Source organism: Gouania willdenowi, chromosome 9, assembly GCF_900634775.1.
Source record: "Gouania willdenowi chromosome 9, fGouWil2.1, whole genome shotgun sequence".
Taxonomy (NCBI): Eukaryota; Metazoa; Chordata; class Actinopteri; order Blenniiformes; family Gobiesocidae; genus Gouania; species Gouania willdenowi.
The window spans coordinates 16,596,870-16,624,586 of NC_041052.1; the positions used below are offsets into that span (position 1 = coordinate 16,596,870).

A 27,717-nucleotide genomic window follows, 5' to 3' on the forward strand; every position below is an offset into this window, starting at 1 on the left:
AAACACTTTAGTCTTAACCTGTCAAAATGTACTGAAACGCAATCTCTGTTAGCTGAAGGACTACAGCGCCATCTAACGGTTATGGACTCAACCTGCACTTTAACACCAAGATCCACTTTCACTTTTTATTGACACACCAAAATAACTTTTTCACTTGAATTTTTGTACTGTTCATAGTAATCGTAAGCTATTATTTGTAAAGTAATGGACCTGGGAAAAGTAAAATAAAAACCTAATAATAAATAGCTAATTAGTATGTTTATAGAAATATTATTAAAGGTATCAGCGAAATGTAGCTGAGGCTAAAAAGCAACCAATAACTATAAAAGCAGCATATTTGCAAATGAATAAACAAAGTGTATATAATCCTCAAAATGCCCACAAATAATCATATCCCCATGAGGATTAGCTGATCCTCACAAATAAGATTATTCCCACAAGGATAAGCAGGTCCCCACACATAAGCATAGCCCTACAATATAAAAAAGATTCCCCCAGAACACATATTTGGAAAAAAAAAAAAAAAAAGACAGTTGCTATCAAAGCGACCTTCACACTGCATCAGCCCACAGACCTGTGAATGACACTATTGATTTAATATTGGCATGGGGAAATCGATTATAAATTCTTAAATTACAAATAACAGTGTTGCTTTTGAAATATGAAGGCTATCAGAACCCCAGGTGAAGCATGTTATTCCCTCAAGGATAAGCAGGTCCTCACATTTAAGCTATTCCCACAAGATAAGAAGGTTCCATAATAATAATAATAATAATAATAATAATGATGAAAAAAAAGACAAAACTTTGTTGATGCTTTCAAGTTAGAAGACAGTGTATTCCAATGATTGTAATGAGTCCTTAGAGTGTCTTTAATTCTCATTAGAATTTTATTTTTTATTTTATGATAACCTCTGTCCTTGAGCTGCTACTGCTAAACTTGAGCAAAGCACAAACCCACACCATGACTTATTTAACCTATCTATCGAATGTGAAAATCTGAATTCTACGTTTAAAGTCAGAAATATTGTTCCGTTGCCCGAGTTGCATTCCTTATACGGTTTTGAAAATTGTTCTTGGAATATTTTTTTACAGTGAAAAATGCTGTTATTAAATGTCTTTACAATGCAAATGACTGTTTCCTGCATAGTGACGCTTGTTCCTACAGGTGGCGGTACCACTCTTAGATTTAAACTGTCCGCTGGAATTAACAGAAGAAGAGAAGAAGAAGTCGTTACTATGGTTTCCATGGATCCGATGCTGTTGGCAACAAGCGCAACGTTTCTTTACTAGTTAATATTAAATTGGACTCTCCAAGTGCATTTTTTTGGTAATACAGTAATTGTAAAGTGGTTTTTTAGCCTTGGTCATTCGTAAATGATATATATTTACACGTAGTTGAACGACACACGGCGGGTTTTTGTTAGCAGCGAAATCCGCGGAGGAAGGCCGAAAAACGCAGATCAACACCGCAGAGATCCAGCATGAGTGAACATCTGAAGCTCATCGTGGAGCAGCTGAACAAGGAACCGTTCAGAAAAAGCTTTAACCTCATTACCTTTGACTCTTTGGAGCCAATGCAGCTGCTGCAGGTCCTCAACGACGTCCTGGCTGAGATAGACCCGAAGGTAAAGCAGCCACAACACTTGTAGCTTGGATATTGTGCTATTGCTGAAACACAAGGACGTGTAATAAATACATGTGTTTCCAACTTGTTCCTTGGACCACAACCTCGTCAATGACTGAAACTTACTGTGTGAAGATTTCACTTTATTATTTTACTCCCAGTGTTGGACACAATTTACACCAATGTTCAATCAAAAGAAGTAAAAATGATAGATCCGACAAATAAAGGAAATGCGAATAAATATGTTTTTTTTTTTTAACCATCCATAGAGCAGACACCTCAGTATCTATCTATATCTATATATCTATACTATGCAACAAAAAAGTTCTGTACACACACACACACACCCACACACCTCAAAACACGCCCTCACCGCACATAAGGTATTTATAATACAAATATAAAAATAAAACAAAAAACTAAGTATTTATACCAAAAGTACACAAAACGACAACAGAAATGCACTAAAATATACCAAAAGGCTCCAAAAACACACAAAATGACTCCAAAAAACATATATTACAGAAAAATACACCAAACAACAAAAACATGAAAATGACTCAAAATACACAAAACTAAAAATTTATACAAAATGAGAACAGAAATGCACAAAACTACACTACAAAAGATACACAAAATGACTCCAGAATCACACTACAATGGCAACAAAAAACAATAATTATACAAAACAAAATGCACAAAAAGACAACAGAAAGATACAAAAGTACACACAATGACTCCAAAAAACATACATTATAGAAAAATACACCAAATGAAAAAAATATAAAAATGAGTAAAAAAAATATTTATCATGCGCATGTGCCATATAATTAAACCAGGGAAATTGCACATGCTATTTTACTTTGCACCCGCATATATACAGTACCTTTTTATAACACTACAGAGTACAGAGTATGTACACCTCTTTGTACATCCAACCTTCAAACACATACTCATTTGGCCATAATTGACAACTTTATTTAAGCTCCTCCCACTATATGAATACATACTTCCGACGGGCACTGTACTTGTCAGATCAAACTCTTAAAATGTATTCAACCTCCAATAGCAGAAACAGCCTAGATAGAACCCTGCTGACATAAACCCCAAACCTTTCCATACCAGCAGGCACATAAAACACTATTTGGGCAGTAATATCTTGGAAAAACCTTCTCCAGTTTTCTCATAGGACACTGTCAACATCTTATTTACTAACTATTTTAGTTTATGAACAAGTCCTGAACATGTCAACTTGTTTCTTGGTCCATGGATTGACTTAAAAGTCCAGAAAATAAAGTTTTTTTTAATTGAATTTACCTCGAATCTTTTTCTGTCATTAGTGATTAGGACCAATAGATGGTGCAAACAAGGGAACCTAATGATGCCAATAGGTCAACGTTTTAAAGAATGAATTAACAGTAAGCGCAGAGGGAAAACATCATGTATTATTTTAAGTTAGAAGTATCTCAGGAGGTGAGAATGCTTCTGTCAAAGCAATGATTCAAATCATTATTATTATTTTTGAAGGAAAACAGACGGATATTTTTAAAGTTGTTGCTCATTATGATCTTAGTGGTTCTGCTCACTTCAGGTCTAGTAATCACATGATGCTTTATGTGAGCCCAGAAAACAAAATGGCATTATGAACACCTCTGACTCATATCGATGTAGATATGTTATGGTATTATGATAATAACGGCTCAGTCTGTTTTCGTTTTCTAGCAAGACATCGACATTCGTGAAGAAATGCCTGAACAAACTGTGAAGAGGATGTGTTCTCTGCTGGGACTGCTGAAGTACAAACCACCGGGAAGTCCGTCAGACGTGTGAGTACCATGATTCTATATCATTGATAAATTACTAAAAATAAAAAAATAAAATATCTATACTGTATATATATATATAATTTATATATAAATGGCAAGCTTCCCAGAATCTAATATCTGACTTACACTAGACAGTGCAGTTTAGCCAGGAATCCAATAACATCTGCTCAGTCATTACCCCAACCAGTCGAAGCGGATGGCTGCCACCTCTGAACCTGGTTCCGCTGGAGATTTCTTCCTATGAAAAAGAGGGAGTTTTTTCTTCCCACTGTCGCTAAATGCTTGTTCATGTGGATCTTGTTGGGTTTTTTCTTCTTTTTTACTATGGACTTTATATTTTGTTCCGCGCTTTGAGATGACTTTGTTGTATTTTGCGCTATATAAATAAAGTTGAATTGAATTTGTTGTTCTCAGTAGGCCTGTCCTGGCTTGTAGATTGGAGCATGGCTGTAGACGCAGAATACTTCAGTGGTTGATTTGTGTAATGAACCAACATCTTGTGTCTGTCCTACAGGAGCGGTTTCAGACAGGGTCTGGTGATGGGCAGCAAACCTGTGATTCACCCTATCCTGCACTGGCTCCTGCAAAGACTCCCCGAGCTGAAGAAGAGAGCTTACCTGGCTCACTTCCTGGTCAAACTGGACGTCCCCTCAGAGTTTCTGCAGGACGACGTCGTCGGTGAGATTTATCACCAGGTGTGTTTGTACATGGAGGATCTGATCACTGAGCTGCTGTTGAGATCTTGGTAATGTAAAGGGACATGGCTGCAGATGCTCCTACAGCTTATTTATAACTGTAATTTAGATTAAAGGTGCTCAACACATGGTTCAGGACCCAAAAGTGGGTTACTGTCATGTGCGTAAGCACAATAAAAATATAGTGTGATTTATTTTGAAGGGGACTTATTTAAGCATTAGAGCAGTGTTTCTGAAATGGGGGTACGTGTACCTCTAGGAGTACGCTATGGCACTACAGGGGGTACTTGAGAGAGACAGAGAGAGAGAGGAAAATCAACAAATGATAGCATTAAAAATATGGGTTTATAATGTTTATTTTTAGCTAAAAATGAAAACCATAGTAAATAATACCAGCAACTCACAACATGACAACTAAAACACACAAAATACAATGATATATAATCATGAATAATGAAAAGAACAGACAGACAACACCAGAATACACAAAATGACACCAAAAGCACACACTGAATGAGAGAAAAATACACAAGGTTGCTACAAACTACACAAAAATAACAGAGAAACATACAAAACGATGAAAGAAACAACAAAAACGACATCTAAAACACACACTGAGATAGAATAATTTAAATAATATGTAAACACGACAACCAAAACACAAAAAATAAGAGAAAACTATGTTGAAAAATAAAAAGAACTGACAAACAACAACAAAATACACAAAATGACACCAAAAATGATAAAATATAAAAAATGATAAAAACTATGGAAATAAATCTGTTAAGGAGGCACTAAATACTGTTTCATTCACTTATTTACGAAACAAAATTTTTTTAATTATGTGTTATCACTCATTCATTCCATCATTATGCTCTATAGCTGTTTTTTCATAGAATTCTGAGCAAAATGCAGTGGTTGGGCAAAGGGGGGTACTTGCATTCAAAAAGGTTTGAGAACCACTGCATTAGAGTGCTGATTATGCAAACTTACTTCTTTACCTTTGAATAACAGAATCAGAATGATTATCTATGATTGATCACAAGTTCTTTGTAAGTAATTCATTCATTTTATTTATTGAGAGTGCAAACGCACATCAGTGAAATAAAGGCGACACCACATGGGGTCCTGATCTAAGGTTTAAAAACAGTGGATTGATGCTGAAACAAGTTTAAGTGGAATCAAAACCAAAAATGTAAAGATTGTACTGTATCAGTGCCTTTTGTTTGTTTTGTACAGAAAGAAAAGGATTGCTGTTGCCTATGAAGCTAAATTTGCTGTGTGTTTTTAGTATGAGGAGCTGGTGGAAGCTTTTAAAACGTATCACAGGGAGTGTGAGCAGCTGAGGTCGTCAGGATTCTCCACAGCAGATATCAGAAAGGTACGCACATCTCTGCTTGGTAGACGGTATCGATACAAATCCCTGCCCTGACATGTTTTCATTTTCCTATGGCAGGACATCAGCACCATGGAGGTGGAGAAGGATCAGCTGATCAATAATGTGGAGAAGCTAAAAAAGAGGGTAAGGCCCACTGAGTTTCATCAAGTGTCTGATATTGGTAAATGAAAACAAATAAGATTTCATTGACCCAGTAAGAGCACTTCAACAGATGAATTGACTATACTAGTACAGTGCCTGTTAGAAGTATAGTGGGAGGAGCTCAAGTAGAGTTGTTATTTATGGTCAAATGAGTATGTGTTTGAAGGTTGGCTGTACAAAGAGGTGTACATACTCTGTACTCTGTAGTGTTATAAAGGGGTTTATTTGCGCGTGCAAATAAATGTGCTATTTCTCTGGTTTAATTCTATGGGACGTGTTTATGATAAAAGTGTTTTTTTTTTTGTTTTTTTACTCATTTTTATGTTTTTGTCGGTTGGTGTATTTTTCAGTAGTGTATGTTTATTGAAGTCATTATGTGTATATTTTTTAATCTTTCTGTTGTCTTTTTGTGCTTTTTTGTATAATTATTGTTTATTGTTGTCATTGTAGTGTAATTCTGGAGTCATTTTGTGTATTTATTTTTAGCTTTTTTGGTGTAGTTTTGTGCATTTCTGTTGTCATTTTTTGTATAAATAATTAGATTTTTACTCATTTTCATATTTTTTTGTCATTTGGTGTATTTTTCTGTAATGTATGTGTTTTGGAGTCATTTGGTGTGTTTTTGGTGTATATTTACAGTTATTTTGTCCGTTTTTTGTTGTAATTTTGTTTGTTTCTGGAGTCATTTTGTATATTTTTGTGCATTTCTGTTGTTGTTTTGTGTACTTTTTGTATAAATATTGTTTAGTGTTTTGTTTTTTTTTCCTCATTTATTACATTTTTATTTTAAATACCTTTAGTGTGTGTGTGTGTGTGTGTGTGTGTGTGTGTGTGTGTGTGTGTGTGTGTGTGTGTGTGTGTGTGTGTGTGTGTGTGTGTGTGTGTGTGTGTGTGTGTGTGTGTGTGTGTGTGTGTGTGTGTGTGTGTGTGTGTGTGTGTCTCTCTCTCTCTCTCTCTCCGCCCGCTGTGATGGTGGCTGGATGCACACACTGGGACTATGTACAAGCTGCTAAAAAAAAAAGTTTAGAAACAGCCAAAAATGATGCACGCACACACAAACACGCGCAGTGTTTGCTGGCTAGGATGCGCGCTTGGCTGTAGTGCACACACATCACTACAGTGTGCAGTGATTAAAGGCTCCAGCAAAGGACGATTTTTTTTTTTTATGAAATTATTCATTAAATGGACTATTTCAGTCCAAACAAATGCAATGTCGCACAGCTGTGAACCAAGCTGCAGCTATGTAGCAAGTATGAGCTCTGTCTGTCCCTGAACACCAGAGATATTTGAGGGACATATACACACACACACACACACACACACACACAGATTCCTTGCTTTACTAGACAGATAACATAGCACTGCCCCTTTAACCTGTGACTTTCTATGTCTGAATCACCGTACTCCATCCTAACAAAGCTGAAGATAAACATCGAGTTCTTTCACAATCTGCAAGAAAGACCTCCCATTAATAATGCAAATATTTCCAACAATGTTCCTTATCTTTCACATTAAAAGCCACTATAGATTGCATGTGTTTATGAAGAAATATGAAATGGCCACTGCATACATAGACTGTCATTACAAAAAAAAAAAAAAAAATGTCAGTTCTTACCTTTCCAGTTAATATAAAACAGCTGCATGTTAAATTTGCCTTCATGAATTATTTTGGTTATCGTTTGTGCATTGATAAATGACCTTTAACAGCAGCAGATCTATTCTTTACATGTCTGTGTCAACAAAGGAAAAGAAAAGTAATGATAAAACGAGGGCACTGGTTATGAATTAGTGCATTTGTTTTGATTATTATGTTTTATGTAATTTATTGAAATGAAGAAATGCACACAACAAACATCATAAACATAGTATGAACATATATACTTTTATTTCTTATTGATGAAACTTGAAATTTGATTCATGATGTAAACATGTTTTGTTAAAACAGATGAGAAATGGTTTTAAGTCAAAAATTTTGGGGGGGAAAGCATTATAATATATAGAAAAAGTTCAAAATTATTTATTATATATCTGATGCCTATGCTGTAGTGTATATATTTGTGACAACAACCACAAATGTTTGTGATTTTTTTAAACTTTTTTAAAACTTTTTTCTAAAAGCATTCAAAACTGCTAAACTTTAAACACTTTGAGCAGCCAATCATACACTTGCTTTTGTTCTTCATGGTTTGAAATTATAGTTTGAAAGAAAAAAACATCCACATGACGGAACCATTACATTTAGGCCCTGTTAATCTGGTAAAGCCTGAGAGGCTTAATTATCCACAAAGGAATAATAACATCTCAATGGACGAATATTAGCAGCTCCTCTAATGGATGTGACAAAGATCTGACCACCTTCACAAGTCTGTGTGTTAAAGAGAAGCCTATTAAAAAAGGAAATTAGATCCCATCAAACGGACAAAGTTATTCATTCGTGTTTTAACGGGTGTTGTTGCTGTGTTGATCCATCAGGTGGAGACTGTGGCCAACCATCAGAGGATGCTGGAGCAGGCTAGGCTGCTGAGGGTGGAGGAGGAGAGGGAGAGCTCACTCAGTAACCAGAAGCTGGAACAGAAGAATCAAGTACGTGAACAGAATCTAGTTCAATTCTCATGCACCCACTCAGATTGTGGACTTTTTTTTAAACTTTTTTTTTTACTGCTGTCCAGTTCATTTTAGTTACATGAACCAGTTGGATCTGATGTGGGTCAGATTATTAAAATCCTGGCTTTGTAGCCTTAATAATAAAAGTCCATGTTTAATACTAAACCTATTATGAAATGATAAATGCTCGTATATTTTGTTTGGGAAGATTTTTAGCGTTGGTGGAAGTGTGTTTAAGGTTTCCCAGTCAAATAAAACTTTGAGAAACATCAAAGTACAAGTGGTAAAGCCTTGCCCTAAAAGACGAGTTCCACCACTGCTGTAACAAATAAGGTTATTAAAATGATTTAAAATAACTTAAAGGTTGACTCATCACAGTCAGGCTGAACTGATTAGTAAGATCTCTTTTGGGGTCCTACACAAGTTAGAGCTGTTATTATGGAGCATTGCCATGAATGTTAGACTATTATTTTAAGGGAAGAACATATTTTACTATGAGAGACCAACAATGTTAAAGTCTTCCTCCATAAAGCAGAAGGATGTATCTCTATGTAGATAGTAGTTGCTGTATATATTGTAGTGGGTGCTCCCTCGTCCTGCAGCATCATTCATTCTTTTGGTGTCTGCAGCTGTTTCAGGCTGAGCAGCGCCTGCTGCGAGCACAGCAGCAGTTGAAGGATTTGCGGCAAGCTGCAGCAGATGCAAACCCAGAGAGTGAGTACATTACAGTCACCCTGATGCTGTCCAATGAAGCAGATCTTTAAAGTGTTACTGATAATTAGAGGTTACAGTAATCTCTATTATTATCTCAGAAGAGAGATTTAAGCATTGCAGTGTTTTCCCTTTAAGCACCTGTTCAATTTTTGGATTTGGATTTCAAAAGGTTGTAGTGTCAAAGTGATTTACTGGCAGCGGCTATTCGTACGGTTGCTGTATCAATATACCGACATTCTGTCTGTACGCAGCGCCCCTCATTGGCCAGTTTAGGTCACCTGACTAAGACTAAACCTAACCGTAAACCTAACCCTAACCCTAAAAATTGTTGTGATATAGAGTTATACCCTAATCCTAAGACGCTATGTATGTGTACTTCGGTAAACGTACCAATAGCACCGGGGGTTGTCCGTACGGCAATCGTACGAATACACTTTCACTTTCACATTCAATTTTACTTATTACAGCAAATCTGTTCACTAACCATTGAGTTAGGGCTGGGCGATTTTGCCTTAAAAAAAAATCTCTGATTTTTTTAAAGAAAAATTCAAGTTTTGATTCAGTTTTTGATTGTTTTTTTTCACTGCACTTGAAAATGACTGCAGACATCAGATATATTGTCAAAAGTGCAACTTTAATGCTGTGATTGTCCTCAAAAAGTTAAAATACATAGAACAATCCCAAAATCAAAAGTAAATGAGGCTCTGTCATTCAACAATTTCAGGCTTTAACCCAGGTTTAAGCTAAAGTGCAACAGCAACTTCACAGTAGCTTCAATTTTCTGATTAAGAAATCAGTTAACTACATATTTTATAACATATAACATTACAATTAATGTTAGCATCTCAGCATAGTGTGAATAAAAAATTAAACATGCCTGTGGCACACATATAGCCTACTCAAAGGATAAACACATGTAAACAAAGAGGGGGCGGGCTCATATCGTGGACGGAATGCAAAAAAGTCCAAAAAACTGTGGTGGAGAATTTATTTATTTATTTATTTATTTATTCTTTAAACTCGAATTTGCAAAATAAAAATTGTTTTTATCTACAAATTCCATAAATCGATTAAATCAATTTTTTGCCCAGTCCTACATTGAGTAGAACTAAACTTTAAACTTGTTTATACAGTAGATTTTGGGATTGGAAAAGGTGACATCACTACACTGATCATAGAAAGAGAAAAGTCATCATTTTCCAGATAAACCCCAGTCTCCTTAAAGGGTCTGAATCATTTGATCATCTGTTGCAACAATATATGTTCTCAAATGCACCAAGACTTTATTTATATGTAATTTCTTCATCTGATAAACCTCCCTCACCTTCCTTGTCCACATGACATGTGCTGTTGGGTCTGGTTTAAGCCATTTGATTGCAATCCATTTGATATGAAGGGGGTGTGTCTCTTTCAGGTTTGATGAAGAGACTGGAAGAGGAGATCAAGATCAACTCCTACATGGTGTCAGAGAAGCTTCCCAAAGAGCTGGAGAGTGTGAGGTGCACAGTGGAGTACCTGAAGAAAGTGTTATCAGAGCCAGCCATGGGCCAGGCTGACCTGGTGCAGCTGGAGGACAAGGTCAGCAACACAACAGTCTTCAAATTCCTCACATATTTATAGTGTGACATATTCAACACTTCAGAGTCTTCAATGATCCTGTGTATGTATTTGATCAGATCGAAAACTGCTGTCTATCTCTTGGCCAGGTTTTTCTTTAAGAAAGATGTTCTTAATCTCAGTTCAAGTTTCTAAATCATTAGATAACGTTTAATAAAATAAATAGTAATAAATGTTTTGTTGTTCTCTGCAGATTAAAGACGTAAATTCCCAGATAAACCATCTGATCGAGAAGAAGATGATAAGAAATGACCCCATTGACGACAAGCTGACACTTTACAGGCAGCAGGTGCTGATCTAACCTCTCATCTAACTTCTCATGTCTATGTTCTTCTTTTGTCCTGTGTGAAGTGACTGTTTTGCTGACTTCTGCTCATTGCTGGGATAGACCTGAGCACTCACTACTCATCATGACTGGGCGTTCTGCACAATTTCAAAACCGTGCTTTAAAACATTATTTCATTACTGGTTGATCTTAGCGACACAATGTCACCCTTTAATTACAAGCCACGACCCAAATGAAGAAAATACATGAGTACAAAAAAGTAGAAACATACACACATCAACACATTCATACAGGCATACATAAAAAGACAAGAACTAGTTTGAAACCAAAGTTTTGTGGGCGAAAGGGAGACGACAAGATTGACATCATAAAGTTGACAGAAAAAAAGAAGTGTGAAACACCTACATGTTCAAAGAGAGAGAAGAAATAACTACATCACAACCCATAGAGGTTAGAAAAAAGCACAACAGCTAAAACATTGACCCCAGTGTCTGAATAAACATAGTTATGTAACAGCAACATCATTTTCTAGACAGCTCCCCCGCTGTGCTCAGACAACTTCCTCATCGCTTTGACACATTTGTTTTTCCATTGATGAATAATGGTGACAGAAGAGTTTCTCATGTGTGTGTGTGTGTGTGTTTGTAACGTGACCCCTGCAGGCTGCCATTATTACTCGGAAGAAGGAGTCAAAGGCAGAGGAGCTCCAGGAAGCGAGGGAGGAGCTGGCGGCGCTGGAGAGGGAGCTGAGTCAGAGGACCAATCAGACATCGGGCTCAGATGGGCAAGAGGTCATTCGTTATGATGAGGTACGCTACGCTGATGGATTTTACATTCGCAGAATCACAATCAGGAAATATCTGCTCTAGTGCAGTTAGCAAGACGTATGACATTTAAACTAGGGATACACTGATGACTTCTCAGCTCATAATGACAAGACATTTTGAACTGATTATAAGTCGATGTGATGACAACCCTGCTCTTTTACCCTTTGACCCTGCTGAGCAAGTGCTGCAATATGCTTTTTGATTGATTGATTGATTGATTTAATTGCATTTTGAACATGAACACAACAGCAGTGTATCTACCACAATGAAAAAAATAATGATAATGATAATGTTTATTTTTCTTAAATGAAAATAGATCAAACAAAGCAAGGAGAAAACAAATGGTACAAAATCCTGCTCGTGAAGCCTGTACATGTTCGAAAAGGAATAGGAGCTAGGGCTGCTCAATAATTGAAATTCAATTACGATTTCGATTATTACACCCAACGATTACAAAAATAACATAATCGAGAAAAAACAATTATTAAAAAATAAGTAAATAGATATTTAATTTTTTTTAACACATGTTTTATTCGCTAAATAAAACAAATCTACAAATAATAACGCTTGGCACACACATGTCAAACCCAAAGTATTCCCACTTTGGGTTTGATAATGAAGACCTAGAGTGTTTTGTGCAAAAGTGAACATACTTGATTTTTGTGTTTGAAGTTTTTTATTTATGTTTAAAGAATATATTTTATGTTTTTTTTGTACAAAAATAAACAACTTTTTGGTTGTCAAATAATCGTTTTAATAATTGTGATTTCAATTATCGTTTAATATCTTGATTATTATTTTTTCTATAATCGAGCAGCCCTAGTCGGAGGAAGTATGAACTTATATGAGCATGTAAAAGTGTGGTACTCGTGGTGGCATGGCGTTACTTATTAATTGGTGAGAAAAAGATAATATTTACTGTCTGCAACATGCGTAACACAAAGATTACCAAAGGAGGGAAAATATCTTAAAGTTCCCTTATCTCTCATCTAAGAAGACGCCATAAAATGTTGTCGTATGGAATAAATATAAATACTGAGTGTGCAGTGACCATTTTCTTGTTTCAGAAACATGTTTTGATGCAATTTTGATGTCAAATAGGTCTAAATTGGGTAAAATCATTTAAATTTGACAGAAACGCATCTTTTTTTTCTTTTTCTGTGAACAAAGTGTAGTTCAAGACGTTTTTTTAAAAGAAGTTGCAATGCTCTTAGTGTAGTTTATCATCTTTTATATATATATAATAAAAAGAAACAGCATTTCTATTGTTTCTCATTGTTTTTTTATCGATTATCTGCCATAGAAGTAAAATAAATAAACATGTCACTTATTAGATCAGTTGAAAAAAGTCCATGTAGGTGCATCACTAATCCAAACAGTAAAAATGGACAGACACAGACATACAGCAGTGTCCAGTGTTAGCCGCCTCTCATTCCCAGGCGCGGCTATAAATAGAACAGAAGAGAGAAAATCCAGAGCAAGGAACTCGACACACAAACTTCCTGAAATTTGTCCTTTTCCTTCATCTCCACTTCAATGAGTCTGCTGATTCAAGCCAGCTGGACACGCTAAACACTTACCTGACTGTTTTCACAGCAGCTCTCAATGAAGCACTAAATTCTATCAACACACAGCGTTATTAGGAACAAGGTTCACCTTCTGGTCTCCTTCGTTATTTGTGTTTCTAGCCTGACAACAGCGTCAAACTGTAGCCTTAGATTCAGTTTGTTTCTGCTACTCTCTTATCTAAGTAGTTTAAAACTTTTGCTTTAAAAAACTAAAACTAGTCAGAACATTTCCCTCTGACCTCTGACAGCTGCTGCTATTGGGAATTTTCCTCTGTTTGAACCTAAAGTGTTGTGGGTTAAAATCCCTGTCGACCAACACTTTCTAAAATATTTGTTCAAAGGCAATTAAATCAGCTTTATGCTCTTTTTCTCATGCCTTTTAAACGTTTCAACATGTTCGCATAAAGTGATGAGCAAAAAAGCTATATAAATGTTCCAAAATAGTAGGGATGTCCCTATCCGATATTGATATCGGATATCGATCCAATATCAGCCAGAAAACGAATATCGGATTTTAAAGGACTGCATCTGAAATTTCCGATACATATTATATTTATTCAATTGTAGAACACTGTAGATATTATGTCGAAGGTTAAAATGTATGGAACCAATTGGTTAATAATAAATGGGTCAGTTTTTCTTATACCTACTGTTGCTGACTATTGTTCTCTGTTTGAGTAACATCACTTGATCAAGCCTTTTCTAACATTCCACACTACAAAATAAGTAATAAAAGTATGTATGATTTGTGCTGATATTGTATCAGATCAATATCGGTACCGGCCAATATTCAAGGCTGCAATATCGGTATTGTACCGGAAGTGAAAAAGTTTCAGAAAAAAAGTGACCCACACATTTTATGAGATAAGACTTTGTATATTACCTACATATTTACACACAAAAATACAATGAATAAATCCGATTAGTTTATGCCTTGTCCTTTCTTACTTCTGTTATTTTGAGTTATTCAGTTAAAAATTATTTATAATTTGTGAATAAAATCAGAATAACAGCCTAAAAGAGGAGGATTTTCACACCCCTATACTATAAAAAACTTGTGGCTGGTGAGCTGTCATTGAAGCAATGTGTGAGTGGAAAAATGAGCCCCGACATTTTTACTCTCCCCAGGAAGTGAAAAGACAACAATCCTTTGAGGGTTGTGTCGTCGCCGGAGGAAATGCTAAAAGATCAGATCCGAATCTTGGGAAAAAGCGGCTCCATGTTTTCAGCAGAATCACTGCATGTTTGCTTGTTCTGCTTTATTATGTACTTCACAATGTTGTGATTGAGTTGAGTCATGTGGACGTAAACTGTGAGAGGTTGCTGTCTGTGTGGACAAAGAGGCCCTCGAGGTTGAACATGGAGTGAAGGGGAAATGTTTGGTCAATGCTTATCGGACTCCTCGGTGGCTTTAGGCCGCGTGCCACTGTGGAGACGACGTGGTTATCACAAGTATTTTCCATTCTCACCACCGTGTGTCATCACGTGTCGCTCAGGGACGAGTGGACCAGCTCCAACACATACATGTCAACCACAGACGGTGGACACCTGTGCACCAACTGAACAAAAATCACACAAGGAAAGGATTCATTCAACTTCTATTACTTTTTTATTAATGCACTCATATTTCTGGAATTTTTCTGTAGTGCTAAAGTGATTTTTAATCACTTAAACAGTCTCCCCTTCTTAAGGTACCTACATAAAAAAAAATGTATCTGTCCTACTGACCATCAAGTACAGTATATCATCTGATTCATTCAAGGACGTGACTTGGACATGACGCTTTAATTCAGCTGGTTATCATATTACCTGGTGAATGAGCTGAGTTATTCCCAGAGGTCACTAACCAAACCATGAGTAAACCTTTCTCCTTCACATCATGTTTTACCACGAGATGACTTGGTGTGAATGGTTATCCCCCTTTAATTTAAAACATCATTAAACTATCTTCCTCATCATATATGATTTTAAGGAAGTGCGTTTTATGATGTACCGTAAATAATGAGAAGTTCGGGAAAAGTTGTATTTGTATTTTATTTAATGACAATAAATGCCAGGACACAATGATGCTCTTTTAAAACCACCAGACTGATAAACAACACCCAGCAATGCTGAGCCTTACACTGCTGTATGTTGGTTGTATATCATCATTATGTATATTATTAATTCAGCATATAAGGATTATATTATTAATTATGTGTGTATAGGACACCTGTCTGATAAATTGCATTGCTGGTCACATTTCTTCCCTGTGTGTTATTTTTAAAGCGATACGCAACCCATCCCATTCAATTCAATTCAATTCAACTTTATTTATATAGAGAATACAACAAAGTCATCTCAAAGCGCTTAACAATATAAAATTCATAGTAAGAAAGAAAGAACCCAACAAGATCCACATGGAGAAGCATTTAGTGGGAAATATGGGACAGAGCTGCCATGCAAGGCGCTAATCGATCATTGGGAGCAACTTAGGGTTCAGTGTCTTGTTCAAGGTCATTTCGAAGAAGATGACCCTTCTACCACCTGAGCCACACATTGCAGAGTTTCTAGAAATATGAGGTCATTTAAAAAAGTGAATAGACGTTACAGTTAATGAATCTTTTCCTTGTATGTTCTCACGTTGGATGATAGGTCTGAACTGATGCTTGATATGATTGATTCCTGCCCTTCATTTGGTAGGCGGGGCCTAAATGCTTGTTTGATGTTGGTTGTTATAATCCTATGGGTTATCTATAAAGGCCATTTTGATGTCTTTCAGTGGGATGTATTGATATCACTGTTGTTTTATTGGATTGGTTGTTTTTAGTGCTGATTGAATTGTGGTTGACAACATGCTGAATTTAAGCAGCATCATTCTGCTGTGTGCATTCCTCTCTCTGCCCTTGATGTCTCAAAATACATAAAGAAAATAGAAGTACACGCAGGTCAGGGACGGTGGATCCCACAGGACTCGGAGCACGCAGTGATTTCTGGAGCCGTGTTCATTTATAGGCTGTGGAGGAGTGTCGGAGTGTCCCAGCAGGCTGCCAGCTGGGGAAGTGACCGAGCATCCACTCCAAGCAGCGACTCTGTCAGATGAAGCTGTTGGCTGCACGTAGCTGGCTGTGAACCCTGAAAGGGATCGAGTGACTGTTTCCATGCTTCCCTCCCCAGACTCAACCCTTTGTCTTCTGCAGTGGCCTTTCATGGAAGCTCAGCTGTGCCGGACACTGCTGCCAAACGAGAACCACACACTGCTGTTCCTATTTCTCTTAGAACAGCCTGCAGCCTGCAATGTCAATTATTTTAGCGACATCTAGTTGACTATTAATAAATTGATCATATTGATTAAAAACACAGATAGAGAAGAACCTGAAATGCTGCTCGTCAATGCAGTATGTCACAGCCAGGTGTCTTATGTATAAATTCATGTTTTTTATATAATTGATTAATTAACCATAGATAATAATGAACAATAAGCTACACATGTATGTCTGTAATTTAACTTTAGCTGGATGTGGTTTCTTACAGTCTAAGCAGCGGCCGTTTCATATTCCTTTCAAACTTTGTCATTATTAATAATAATAATAATAATAATAATAATTTCATAGACACTCTAAGCACTTTACATTGATGTGCATCATTCTTTCACTCCACAAACGGTGGTGGTAAGCTACATTGTAGCCACAGCTGCCCTGGGGCAGACTAACGGAGGCGAGGCCCTTCCGAACACCACCAACACTCACTCACACACCACATCCATACTAGGCAATGTGGGTAAATTGCCTTGCCCAAGGACACAACAGCAATGACTTGAATAGAGTGGGATTGGAACCCACTAACCCTTCGTTATTGAACGACCCACTCTACCACTGAGTCCATACCAGCAGTCTGTCCCACATGTTTGGGTTAGCTTAGCACATAGCGGCTGAGGTAAATGGGTGGGGCTAATTTATCAGGTCAGTTTATCATTAGAGACAATTTTATTTAATTTAAAAAAAGAAGAAATACGCCTTCATCATACATCTCTATTGACACTATGGCTGCTTCTACAGGTTAAATGCATTCTAGCTGGTCATTAAAGTTTCAAAACTTGATCATTTTGATGTTATTTTTCCTGTGTTCTGTCCAGCTGAATCGTTTGGTGGTGAGACTGCGCAGTAAGAGCACAGCGTACAAGAAGAAGCGGCAGGAAATTGCAGAGATGAAGGCAGAATATGGAGTCCTGCAATGGACCGAAGAAAATCTCAAGGAGAAACATGAGAGCGTCCAACAGAAGCTGGTAACTCAAATCAGCGAATAAGAATGAATATTTCCATGTTCCAAGTCAGCCGAACATTCACATTTAGTGTTCTCGATATACAAGAGGACGAACCGTCATCAATAGGTTGTTTTTCTGTGCTGTTAAATAACCACAGTGTATCTCCTCTCGTATGTTTTAAACAAAGGTTTAGTAATAAATAATTGATACGGCCTTCCTCCTAAACTCCATTTACTAATAAGTTCATGAAACTGTGATATGCAAACAATGTAGTGAAACTAGGATATCTAAAAGAAGTGATACAAAATAAAAGGAATAAGTTAAAAAAAATTGGTAAATGTATAAAAATGACAAATGTAGGGTTTTTTTATTCTGTTCTTATTAAATGTATATTATATAAGTATCAGGTCATTTCCTACAAAATTTACATTTCTTATCTAATTAAATCAACAAAACAAATTCTGATGTATGTTATACATTATTTATAAAAACATAACAAAAAAAAACCATCTAAAATTACTACATAAAAAAATCCAACATGATGGGAAGTGACGTTTCTTTGCGGACGTATTTGTTTGTTTTACCCGCTCAACCCTCTGAACTTGTCCTATTCCAGTTCACAGTCCCACAGACTCTCTAACCCTCCACCCTGCATTCATAATAATCCCATTACAGGCATGTATGTGCTCCTGATCTCATCGTTCACACTGTCTGTGTTGAAATTTCCTGGAAACGGCTTCACGCCTCACCTGTTGATAGTTGGGCTGACGCAGGCAGAGCTGCTATTTCTGAGGACTACATCTGCTGTTACTCCTTTGTACACATCCCAAACTGGGACCAGTTAGAGGAATCAAAGACTTTCCTCTCAGTGCTGGTCAGGCTGGACATTGTTTAACAAACTTTTATAGTTCTTTTCTTTTTTCACACCTTCAGTCGAAAGAGTTTCAACTTTATCCTTATACCAGTGAAATGCTGTACCGGCACTGTATACATGTTTAAAATTAGGCAAATGTGAGTGTTTTTACCAAACTAAAGTTAATATGATGAACAAAAGGCTTTGTAACTGTGTGTGTGACTTTCTATGACTTTGTGTGACTTTGTCAGCGACTGTACAGACTCTCTATCTCTTTCTGTGCGTACGTTTCAAAGCAATCCGTGGAGGCGGAGAAAGGCATCTCCGGCTACAGCAACACACAGGAGGAACTGGAAAAAATGTCGGCCATGAAGAGCGAGCTGGACGAGAAGAAGGGACGCACTTTGGACGACATGTCTGAAATGGTGAATATCCAAAGGTCTTTGGTTTATTCCTCACACAGACTTCATTTACCTTCATTAATCCTTACACACAAATGCCACTTCAGCAGCATCATGTTACCATGGTAACAAATAACGCTATTGTTCTATTAAGGTAAGTATGACATGTGTAACCCCTTAACACAGGCTGCTGCAACGTGTGGCTCCTGAGCCTCATATGGCTCTTTAGCTTGTCTGCTGAGACCACTGATCACTGATGGAGCAAGACATTACCGGCTCCCTTTGCACATTCATCTTACATGATTAAAACAGTGAAGCCCCCGCCCCCTCGGTCACCAATAAAGGTGTCCGAGAGGATTGTTAGGATCATTCTGAGACACACTAGTGAGTGAGTGTTAGCAGGTTGTGCTCAGAAGTCAGTCAGTCATTAGTAAAAATGATCCTCCTCTATAATTATGATAATTATCATATGATTATTATGATATCTTCAAAAAAAGTTACAGGCTTGGCTTAGGCCTTGTGACAAACAAGCTGAAGAGTCGGAGGATGTAGCGTTTATTCAGTTCACATAAGATCGTGTTCATTTACTTATATTTTGATAACATGATTTGAAGAACTACATAGAATTGTAAAAAATAAAATGCCAAATCACATTTGTTCCCTTGCTGTGTTCTTGTTTTTCCACAGGTGAAGAAGTTAAACTCTATGATATCAGAAAAGAAGACGGCTCTTGCGCCGGTCATTAAAGAGTTGAGATCTCTGAGACAGGGCTATCAGGTAACACACATCAATCAACCAAATCATGGCAGCGCATTGTATACAATTTGTAAAAGGTGCTTTATAAGGACACACATGGTGGGAATCTCCTAAAAAAACACTTTTAAAACAGAGGAGAAAAAACAGGAATATAGTAAGAGAATTGGAGGGTTTGGAAATAAATCAAGTGTTGATTTCAAGGAATGATTACAAAAAGATGAACAAAAACATCCTTTAAAACCAAGGGATGCTCAACTAAAGTAAGTCTAACAAAGTAAAATGACAAATCATTTCAAATGAGGATAAAGTATGATAAATAAGCACACTGAAAATCAACACTATACGTGACAACAAAACGAAGCCACTTAAAAGAAAAACCATCATCTCCACAAAGGACGAGCACGCAGCGTTTTCAGCATCGACAACACACAAGCTGGCACACAAAGACCCACAGGCATAGACTGGCATTATGGTCCACTGGTACCCTGTATCACTTGAGCTGGATTCATTTGCACACCTGCAACAGATGAAACACACACTACCGCACCTACACACACACACACACACACACACACACACAGAAAAACACATTAAATCGTCCAAAGTCGGACTCAGTTACAGATACAGAGGTGTCAATGTGTCACTTTATTGGTTGTGTTTTTTGTTAAATGCTGAGAAAAGTAATGGTTGGCCTACTTCCAGTGGTATTTAGTCTACAGCCTTATTGTTGCACTTGATATAGTCTTCAAAGTTACAGTATATTCAATTCATGCAGGGCTTTTGTTTTTCTGCAATGGGGTGTGCTTCTTTGGTACAGATAGTGTTTTGTAATGTATAGCGTAACCAATCACAAGCTGTTTAGGTTGTTTGAGAGTCGAGTCACATGTTGTCTGCCAATAAAAATACTTTCTCATCTTTTCACTTTACCATTTGGTACATTATGTTTTTCTAGAACAGTGGTTCTTAACCTTTTCAGCCCACGACCCCCCAAAAAAGATCGGGGACCCCCACTGTATCTGAAGGTGGTTGAAAACAGACATGAACATTGAAGAACAGTCATGTGGAGACAGGGCCATCTATAAGGGGGAATAAAAGGGAGAGCTTTTTCCATAAAGTCAGCAAAACGATGTTCCATTGTTCTATGAATCTGTAATAACCACATTTATTTATTTATTTATCTGAATAATATCCAATGTTATATAGGAAGTTTATTATTATTCCTGCCATAATATTAAAGTAATCTTAAGATGTAAATCCTTGTTTTAATCAGAAATAAAAAAAAAAAAAGGTTCAAAGTGTCAATATTAGAACAATTAGTAGGAACATTTTTTTTTTAAACTGGCAAATAATGGGTATGACAAATTGTGAATGTGGTTAAATTGACAAAAACAAGCATGAAATATGGTGAAAATAGGTTAAAAGTGACAATGATGGGTCAACATGTGCAACATTAGGTGGGAAAAGTGGTGGAAAGAGTTTATAAGATGTCTTGAAAGTGGAAAAAATATGTAGGAAAGGCATTGACATTTTGACGGAGAAGTGGCAAAAATGCACTAAAGGAGCAAAAATATCGCAAGAAAAAGTGATGAAAATAGGATAAAATATGGCAAGTTTGGTGTAGTTACAGAAAAACGGTGAAAATAAGCAAAAACGGGCTCAAATTGTTCAAAAAATATTATTAGTTTCTTGAATGCATCTGACAACTCTCTCACAGTGTCTCATGACCCCAAACGGGGCCCTGACTCCAAGGTTGAAAACCCCTCTTTTATAATAGTGTAATGAGAAATAGTGCTCCAGGATAAATTAAAGAAAGCCTAATATTTGACTTACCATTTACGGTGCCAATAATAAAAAAGGATAGTCTTGCATAAAATCCTTGATTGGAGCACCTTTAGTGCTTTATAACAGTTTTACTGACCAGAGGGACAACATGAATAAGTTATAAATCATTAGATACCAATCGAGCAGAGGTTATCACGCATTGTGTGAGTACATTATTATCTCGGACCATAAATAAAATACATTACCGACCTAAAGCGGAGGATTACATGTTCCTCCACACACTCTCCGTCACAGGAAGACATAAATAGAGTTGTGCGTGAGTTATAGGTGACACAGGCTGCTTTGTGGATTGGTATCAGACACTGTCTGTCCCTGTGTTTCTTCACAACAGGAGGTGAGCCAGGAGTACGAGGAAAAGAAGGCCCAGTATGAGAGCTGCGCTGCTGGTTTGGAGAGCAACAGATCTAAACTGGAGCAGGTAGAGTAAACCCTTCACTGGGAAAACACATTCAATCCATCCAACTCTGGTTTTATTTTTTACCTGAAAATGTGCTGCTGATTCATGGAAAAACAACTCCTTTTTTTTTTTTTTTTTTTTATACTTGTCTGCACATGCTGTCAAAGGTCAACACCACAGGAAGTGCAATCATTATGAGACAGCAATGCATATTTTGTTATTGCAATAAAATACATTGATTTATTTTATTGCTTAATTGTGACCATCACCAGCCCTCCCTAAGGAAGGGTAAGAAATCTTTTATTATAGGGAGGATATAAAAAGGGAGAGCAGTGTTACACCTAAGTGGAGGGGGAGGGGGAAGGGGAGGGGAAAGGGAGCAGGGAGGAGAGACTCAAGGCAGGAAATAGAAAAGGTGGGGAAGAATAGACTGTTTTGCAGTGAGGGTGAGATGTGAGGTTGTAGAATATATTATGTGCTTATTATGTTGTGTAATCCAGCCAGTATAGTGACAAGTGTGAAGCTTAGCTATAATGGTGGTGGCTGTGAACAGGGGGAATGAGTGAATGGTAGTACCTAAAGCAGGTATTTGGGATTAACGTGTCTAAGGTTAAGCCCAGTATGAGTTTTATCCCACATCCCAAGGCGTGCCAGTGCATCGTATACCAGTATATGTGCAAAAAAAAAAACGCTACTGCAAGCCCAGGAACTGCCCTGGGCCCGCAGATGCAGCCAGGCCAGCAGAACGGCGGAGGCCAGGGAGCCCCAGGAAACCCCCCCGCGGCCGAGCAACCCCCCCAGATCCCAGGCCGAGAGGCAGCCACCGCCCCCCACACACACATCCGAGGAAGCCCCAAGCAGCCGAGCACCCAGCGCATCCCCCCACCGACCCCAACCCCCAACCCCAAGGCCCCCCGCCAGCATCCAGCCCCCCCCACCCACCCACACCCAAGCACCCAACCCCCCGAGGGAAGGGCCCAGAGAGCCCCCTGCCCGAGACCCCAGCAGAGGAGCCAAGGCCCCCGCCCAGCAGACGGCCAGAGCCAAGCGGAACGGGCCGGTGGGCCCAGAGCCAGCAGGGTCCGGGACCCGGAACGGAAGCAGCACCGAGAGCAGCGCCCCCAGGGACGACAACCACGCCCATAGTCGCCGAGGGCACCAAGGGGATGCTGCAAGCTGCCCCACCGGCCCCCAGGCACACCGACCAGGCACCCCAGAGCGCACCAGATTGCCTTTCCTTGATGCCGCCCGCGCGATGCGCCCCCACCCGACAGGCCTAGATGTGTGAATTTACCCACCACCCTGTTATGGTGCCTCTCCATTCCCCAATGGAGAGGCACTTCCCTATCCCCTGAGTGAATGTATGTGTTTGGTGAATGTATGAAGTGCTATTAAAAAAGGGTGGATGGAGGGGAGTGGTGCTCCCCATCCAGCCTATGTGTATATATGTGTAGGTGGTGCAATAGCTCCAGAGGGTGGAAGTGGTGGTCCCACCCTCCGGGGGGTGGTGTGTTGAGGTGTAATTAAAATTGGAGGGATTAGTAGGGCAGCCAGAGGTGGGAGTGCCGCCCCCGCGCCGCTACTTAGTAGCGCAGGCGGCGGCCCCCTGCACCCCCAACCCCACCATCCAGCCCCCAAAGGGTTGGGTGTGTGAGTGTGGTGCAACAAGTGGGTGAGCCAGACCAGCTGGGAGTGAGTGATGTGAAGTGTCCATGTAGGAGGCCTGTCTGGTAGGATCCCGGCCCATTCACACGGCGGGCCACCGGAGAGGGCAGACGGCGCAGACGGGAACACGGCGCCGCGGGCCCCAGAGACGCGCCGAGCAGCACAACCGGAAACCCCCGCGGCACCGCCCGAACCGCGGCGGCCATAAGGAGCACGGCGGGACCCCCCCCCCCAGGCGGAGCCAGGCACCAGCCACATCCCCCAGCAGTCCAGGAGGCGACCCCCGCCGCCAGCCAGCCCAGAGCGGCCCGCCCCGCCAAAACAGGCGCGACCACGCAGGAGAGAGGCCAGCTCCCACACCAGGGCCAGCACAGGCCCGCACGACACCACGACATAGCACCCTCCACAGGTGGGCGGCCCCGGCCCCCCCGACGAGAGAGGACGCCACCAACCACCCAAGCAGGGCCACCCTGCCAGCCACGGACCGATAGGTAGGCGAACCCATGCTCCCCCAGCCAGGCACCGCAACCCCACATCAATGTCGCCAGCAGAGCCCCCCCCACCCACGGAGACCACCCCCAACCCAGACACCCCCGACGCCAGCACATTTCGGAGGAAAAACAACTCCTGACTGACGACAAGACACAAAGTCATCATACAGAACACTCACACCTTACCTCCCTTTGTTATTTACTCACCACTAATGGACAAGCTCTTCATTTTCCACTTTAACTCAACCTCTGTCCACATTATCACTTCATCTGTTTCTCCTCCTCACTGATCAGCACTGACAGGTGAAGATAAACACTCAGCGCTATCCTAGACCAGAAGAGTTTATCAAGAAGTGGATTCTCTTTGAATGCACACAGTCACCAAAAAAGGAAAATGAATGTTAAGGTATAACTAGGAAATGTGTTTTTGTAACAAGCAAATCAGATTAATGTAAACACTAGTGATTGCTTCAAACCTTTGTGATTCGCCAGCTAAAATGATCACCAGTTCAATGACCAATCCTCATAACTTACAGTTTGCAGCTCGTCACATGTTTGTTGAATGGAGAAAAAACGGTTCTGCTTTTTTTTTTTTTTATTAAATCTCTGAGTTTCTATCATTCACATCAATGTAACAAAATATCAATGTCCCATATGTTTAATCTTGTATAATTATTCAATATTTACAGTTGATATTTTCCTTTATTCTTGCCTGTCAGGATGTGAAAGCACTGAGAGAGGAAACGGCTCAGAAGGAAAACCAGTACCATTACACCAACTCTATGACTGAGGCAAGTACTTCCTCTGTGAGAGGAGAAAACACAAAGTTTAACTGTCCTTCAGAGTTATTCAGAGCCTGATCAACAGAACAAGTCTTCTGTTGAAACAATTTCAAAAGAAATAGATTTGAAATCATATTAAAGAGTCCCTGATTAAATGAAGGTTGAATTATAATGTTGAAATTAAAAAAAAAGAGTGGAGAAATGAATTTTATTATCCCCCACCACAAACTGTGAAGGGGTAAATAGGTTTGAGTTCCATCCGTCCGTCAGTGTGTACGTACGTTCGAGTTAAAGGAGACAGCTTTTCTCAGAAACCGTTTAAGATAGGATAACCAAATTTGATGTGTGGCTTCAGGGTATCAATACTTTGATGGAGTTTGAAAATGAGAAACGCGCAATTATGTTTTACGGCGTTATTGCCCTTGCTCCGTTTTTTGACTCTGTTCGAGGTATTTTCAAAGGGGACAGCTTTTCTTAGACACCGTTTAAGGTACGATAACCAAATTTGGTGTGTGGCTTCAGGGTATCAATACCTTGATGGAGTTAGAAAATGAGAAGTGCACAATATTTTTTTCTTCTGCTATTTTTCTTTACTATGTTTGCGGTATCTTCAAAGGGGACGGCTTTTCTTAGAAACCGTTTAAGATAGTTAGTAATTTTATATTCTGATGTGATAATATTTTCTTATATATACATCTAAGTTCTTAGATTTAGGACATTTAGGAAAAGGTTGTGAGTTATAATGACAATCAATCTGGTGGAGGATGTTGATGACTATGTCTTCTTGTTCAGAGTGGACTGGATTAATGAGGGAAAAACACATTGGAAACTTAAATATAAAATGTTCAAATACATTTGAAATATGAATTGAAACGATAAACAATTAAATGTATTTTTTTTAATTATGTTTAATAAAGTAATTCATATGTATCTGTTATTGTTTTACAGGTTTGGCCTATTAAATCTTTATTTTGACAAACATCTCTTTGTGCTCTGCAGATCACTGAGAAGCTAATGCAGCGTGCTATAGACGAGGTGAAGGCCTACGTGTCTCCTGATCCACAGGAGAAGAAAAAGACTGTCAGGTGAACCTGCTGTGCTGTAACAATAACAAATAACAAAATGTTAACTGACAATTTTACGTCAGTTAAGACAAAAAAATGCCGTCAAAAACCTTCATCAGGATGAGCGCCCCCTACATGAGACAGGGGTACTGCTTGCCTCACTTCTTGCCTTCTCACTGTAGTTTCCTAATCCTGAACACATTACACACTAACATTATTATACATCGTCTAGAACAGCGATTCTCAACTGGTAGGTTCGGACCCAAAAGTGGGTCGCAGATCTGTCCTGGGTGGCTCGCGGAAAGCTGGGCAAAAAAAAAAACTTAGTCTGTCATGTGTGACTTGTCTTTTATTTTGAAAGAAACTTTTCTTTTGACAAGTATGCTGTGAAAAGCATTGCACAGCAAAACATATAGAATTGTGTTTTAAAAAAGATTATATATGCGTGTTTCCAACAGCTATCTTTGAAAAAAACTAAATTTGGTTGGTTGAATTAAAAAACAAAAAAGTGGGTCGCGATTTAATGACCGAGGCAAAATGTGGGTCCCAGGGTGAGACACACGTGTAAAACCCAAAGCCTGGGGGCCAAATCTGGCCCTTTAGGGCATCCATTGTAGGCCACAGGAGAAAGTAAAAATATGAATCACTCAGTAATCTACCAAATAATCCAGTTGTAGATATCTCAGTCCCTCCATATTCACAAACTCAATGATTTACCATCACTCGCAATTTTACCATGCCTATATTACATGACTGCAGTCACTCTCAACCTCAAATTCTGCAAAGGTGTCAATTTAAAAAAAACAAAAAAAGACAAAACAAAGAATTCTATTAAATTACACACAAAAAACGGTCACTACATTTCGGAATTTTAAGTAGAGATCCGACAGGGACTGATATCTATCATTTATTGCTTGGATATTGTACGTGCCTTACATAATGTTTAATGTATCAGTTATACGTGGAAGAGCAAAGTGATAATCATGGAATTGCTATTTTTTATCAGCCAAAATCTGCGTTCCACTTGTGATCAAACTCACCCTGATCTAAAATATGGAAAGTTACAATATTATGTTGATGTTTACTAAAAACCTACAGCTCGCTTTAATTTCACAGCATCCAGCACAAAAATTGTGAAAATTCCATCATTTTTTATTAGATTTATTTTCCTAAGAAAAAAGAATAAAATAAAGAAAAATGTTAATTGTTAAATGTATATGATAAAAAATACATCAGTGGACAAAAGTCCATGACACTTAATCTAAGAATGAAATACTGTAACTTACTCAAGTGACCTAAAAGTGTCTTTATCTCTGCAGGGAAGTTTATTTAAAGAAGATTTCAGAGCAAGAGTTACTTGGCAAGGTGAGAGAATGTTGGTGTTAATGCAGACGGGTATACTGACCCATGTTCTGGTGACTGATCTTCTTTTTCTGGTGTGTGCTGAGCTGCAGAAGCTGCGTGAGGAGCAGAAGGTGGTGAGGGAGAGCCACGCTGCCAACATGGAGCAGGTGAAGCTGTGGAAAGACCTGGAGCAGCTGATGGAGTGTAAGAGGCAGTGCTTCATCAGAGCTCAGAGCCAAGCATCCATTGGGCAGGTCATCCAGGAGGGGGGAGAGGACCGTCTGGTGCTGTGAACTGGTGCTGTCCCACCCGACACACCATTTCTATGGTACGGTCCATGCCATTGAAGAAAAGTGGTTCAGTCCAAATATGGTTGATCATCTCAGATTCAAACCTCTTCTCTCAGGGTTTTTGAAACACTTTCTCCAAAGAATAAAAAAACCAAACAAAATCTAATAAGAAATATGAAATTTTAAAATGCGGACTAAATAAAATACTTTTAGTCCAACAATTTGCACAGAAAATAAAGAGTGGTTAAAAAATAAAATTTGAAATTAAATAATCAATGGGTAACAA

At 38.7% G+C, this 27,717-nt stretch overlaps 1 protein-coding gene across 1 annotated transcript; it reads left to right on the forward strand.

Moving 5' to 3' along the window:
- Positions 1-1,214: 1,214 nt before the first annotated feature.
- Positions 1,215-27,717, forward strand: ift81 (intraflagellar transport 81 homolog). The gene is made up of 18 exons (XM_028458288.1): positions 1,215-1,627; positions 3,349-3,452; positions 3,967-4,147; positions 5,439-5,528; positions 5,604-5,669; positions 8,160-8,270; positions 8,921-9,005; positions 10,420-10,583; positions 10,816-10,911; positions 11,571-11,717; positions 17,418-17,567; positions 18,696-18,824; positions 19,488-19,577; positions 21,730-21,816; positions 24,671-24,742; positions 25,733-25,818; positions 27,117-27,162; positions 27,252-27,717. Exons 1-18 carry the CDS (start codon positions 1,484-1,486, stop codon positions 27,432-27,434), a joined length of 2,031 nt encoding a protein of 676 aa, XP_028314089.1. The 5' UTR covers positions 1,215-1,483; the 3' UTR covers positions 27,435-27,717.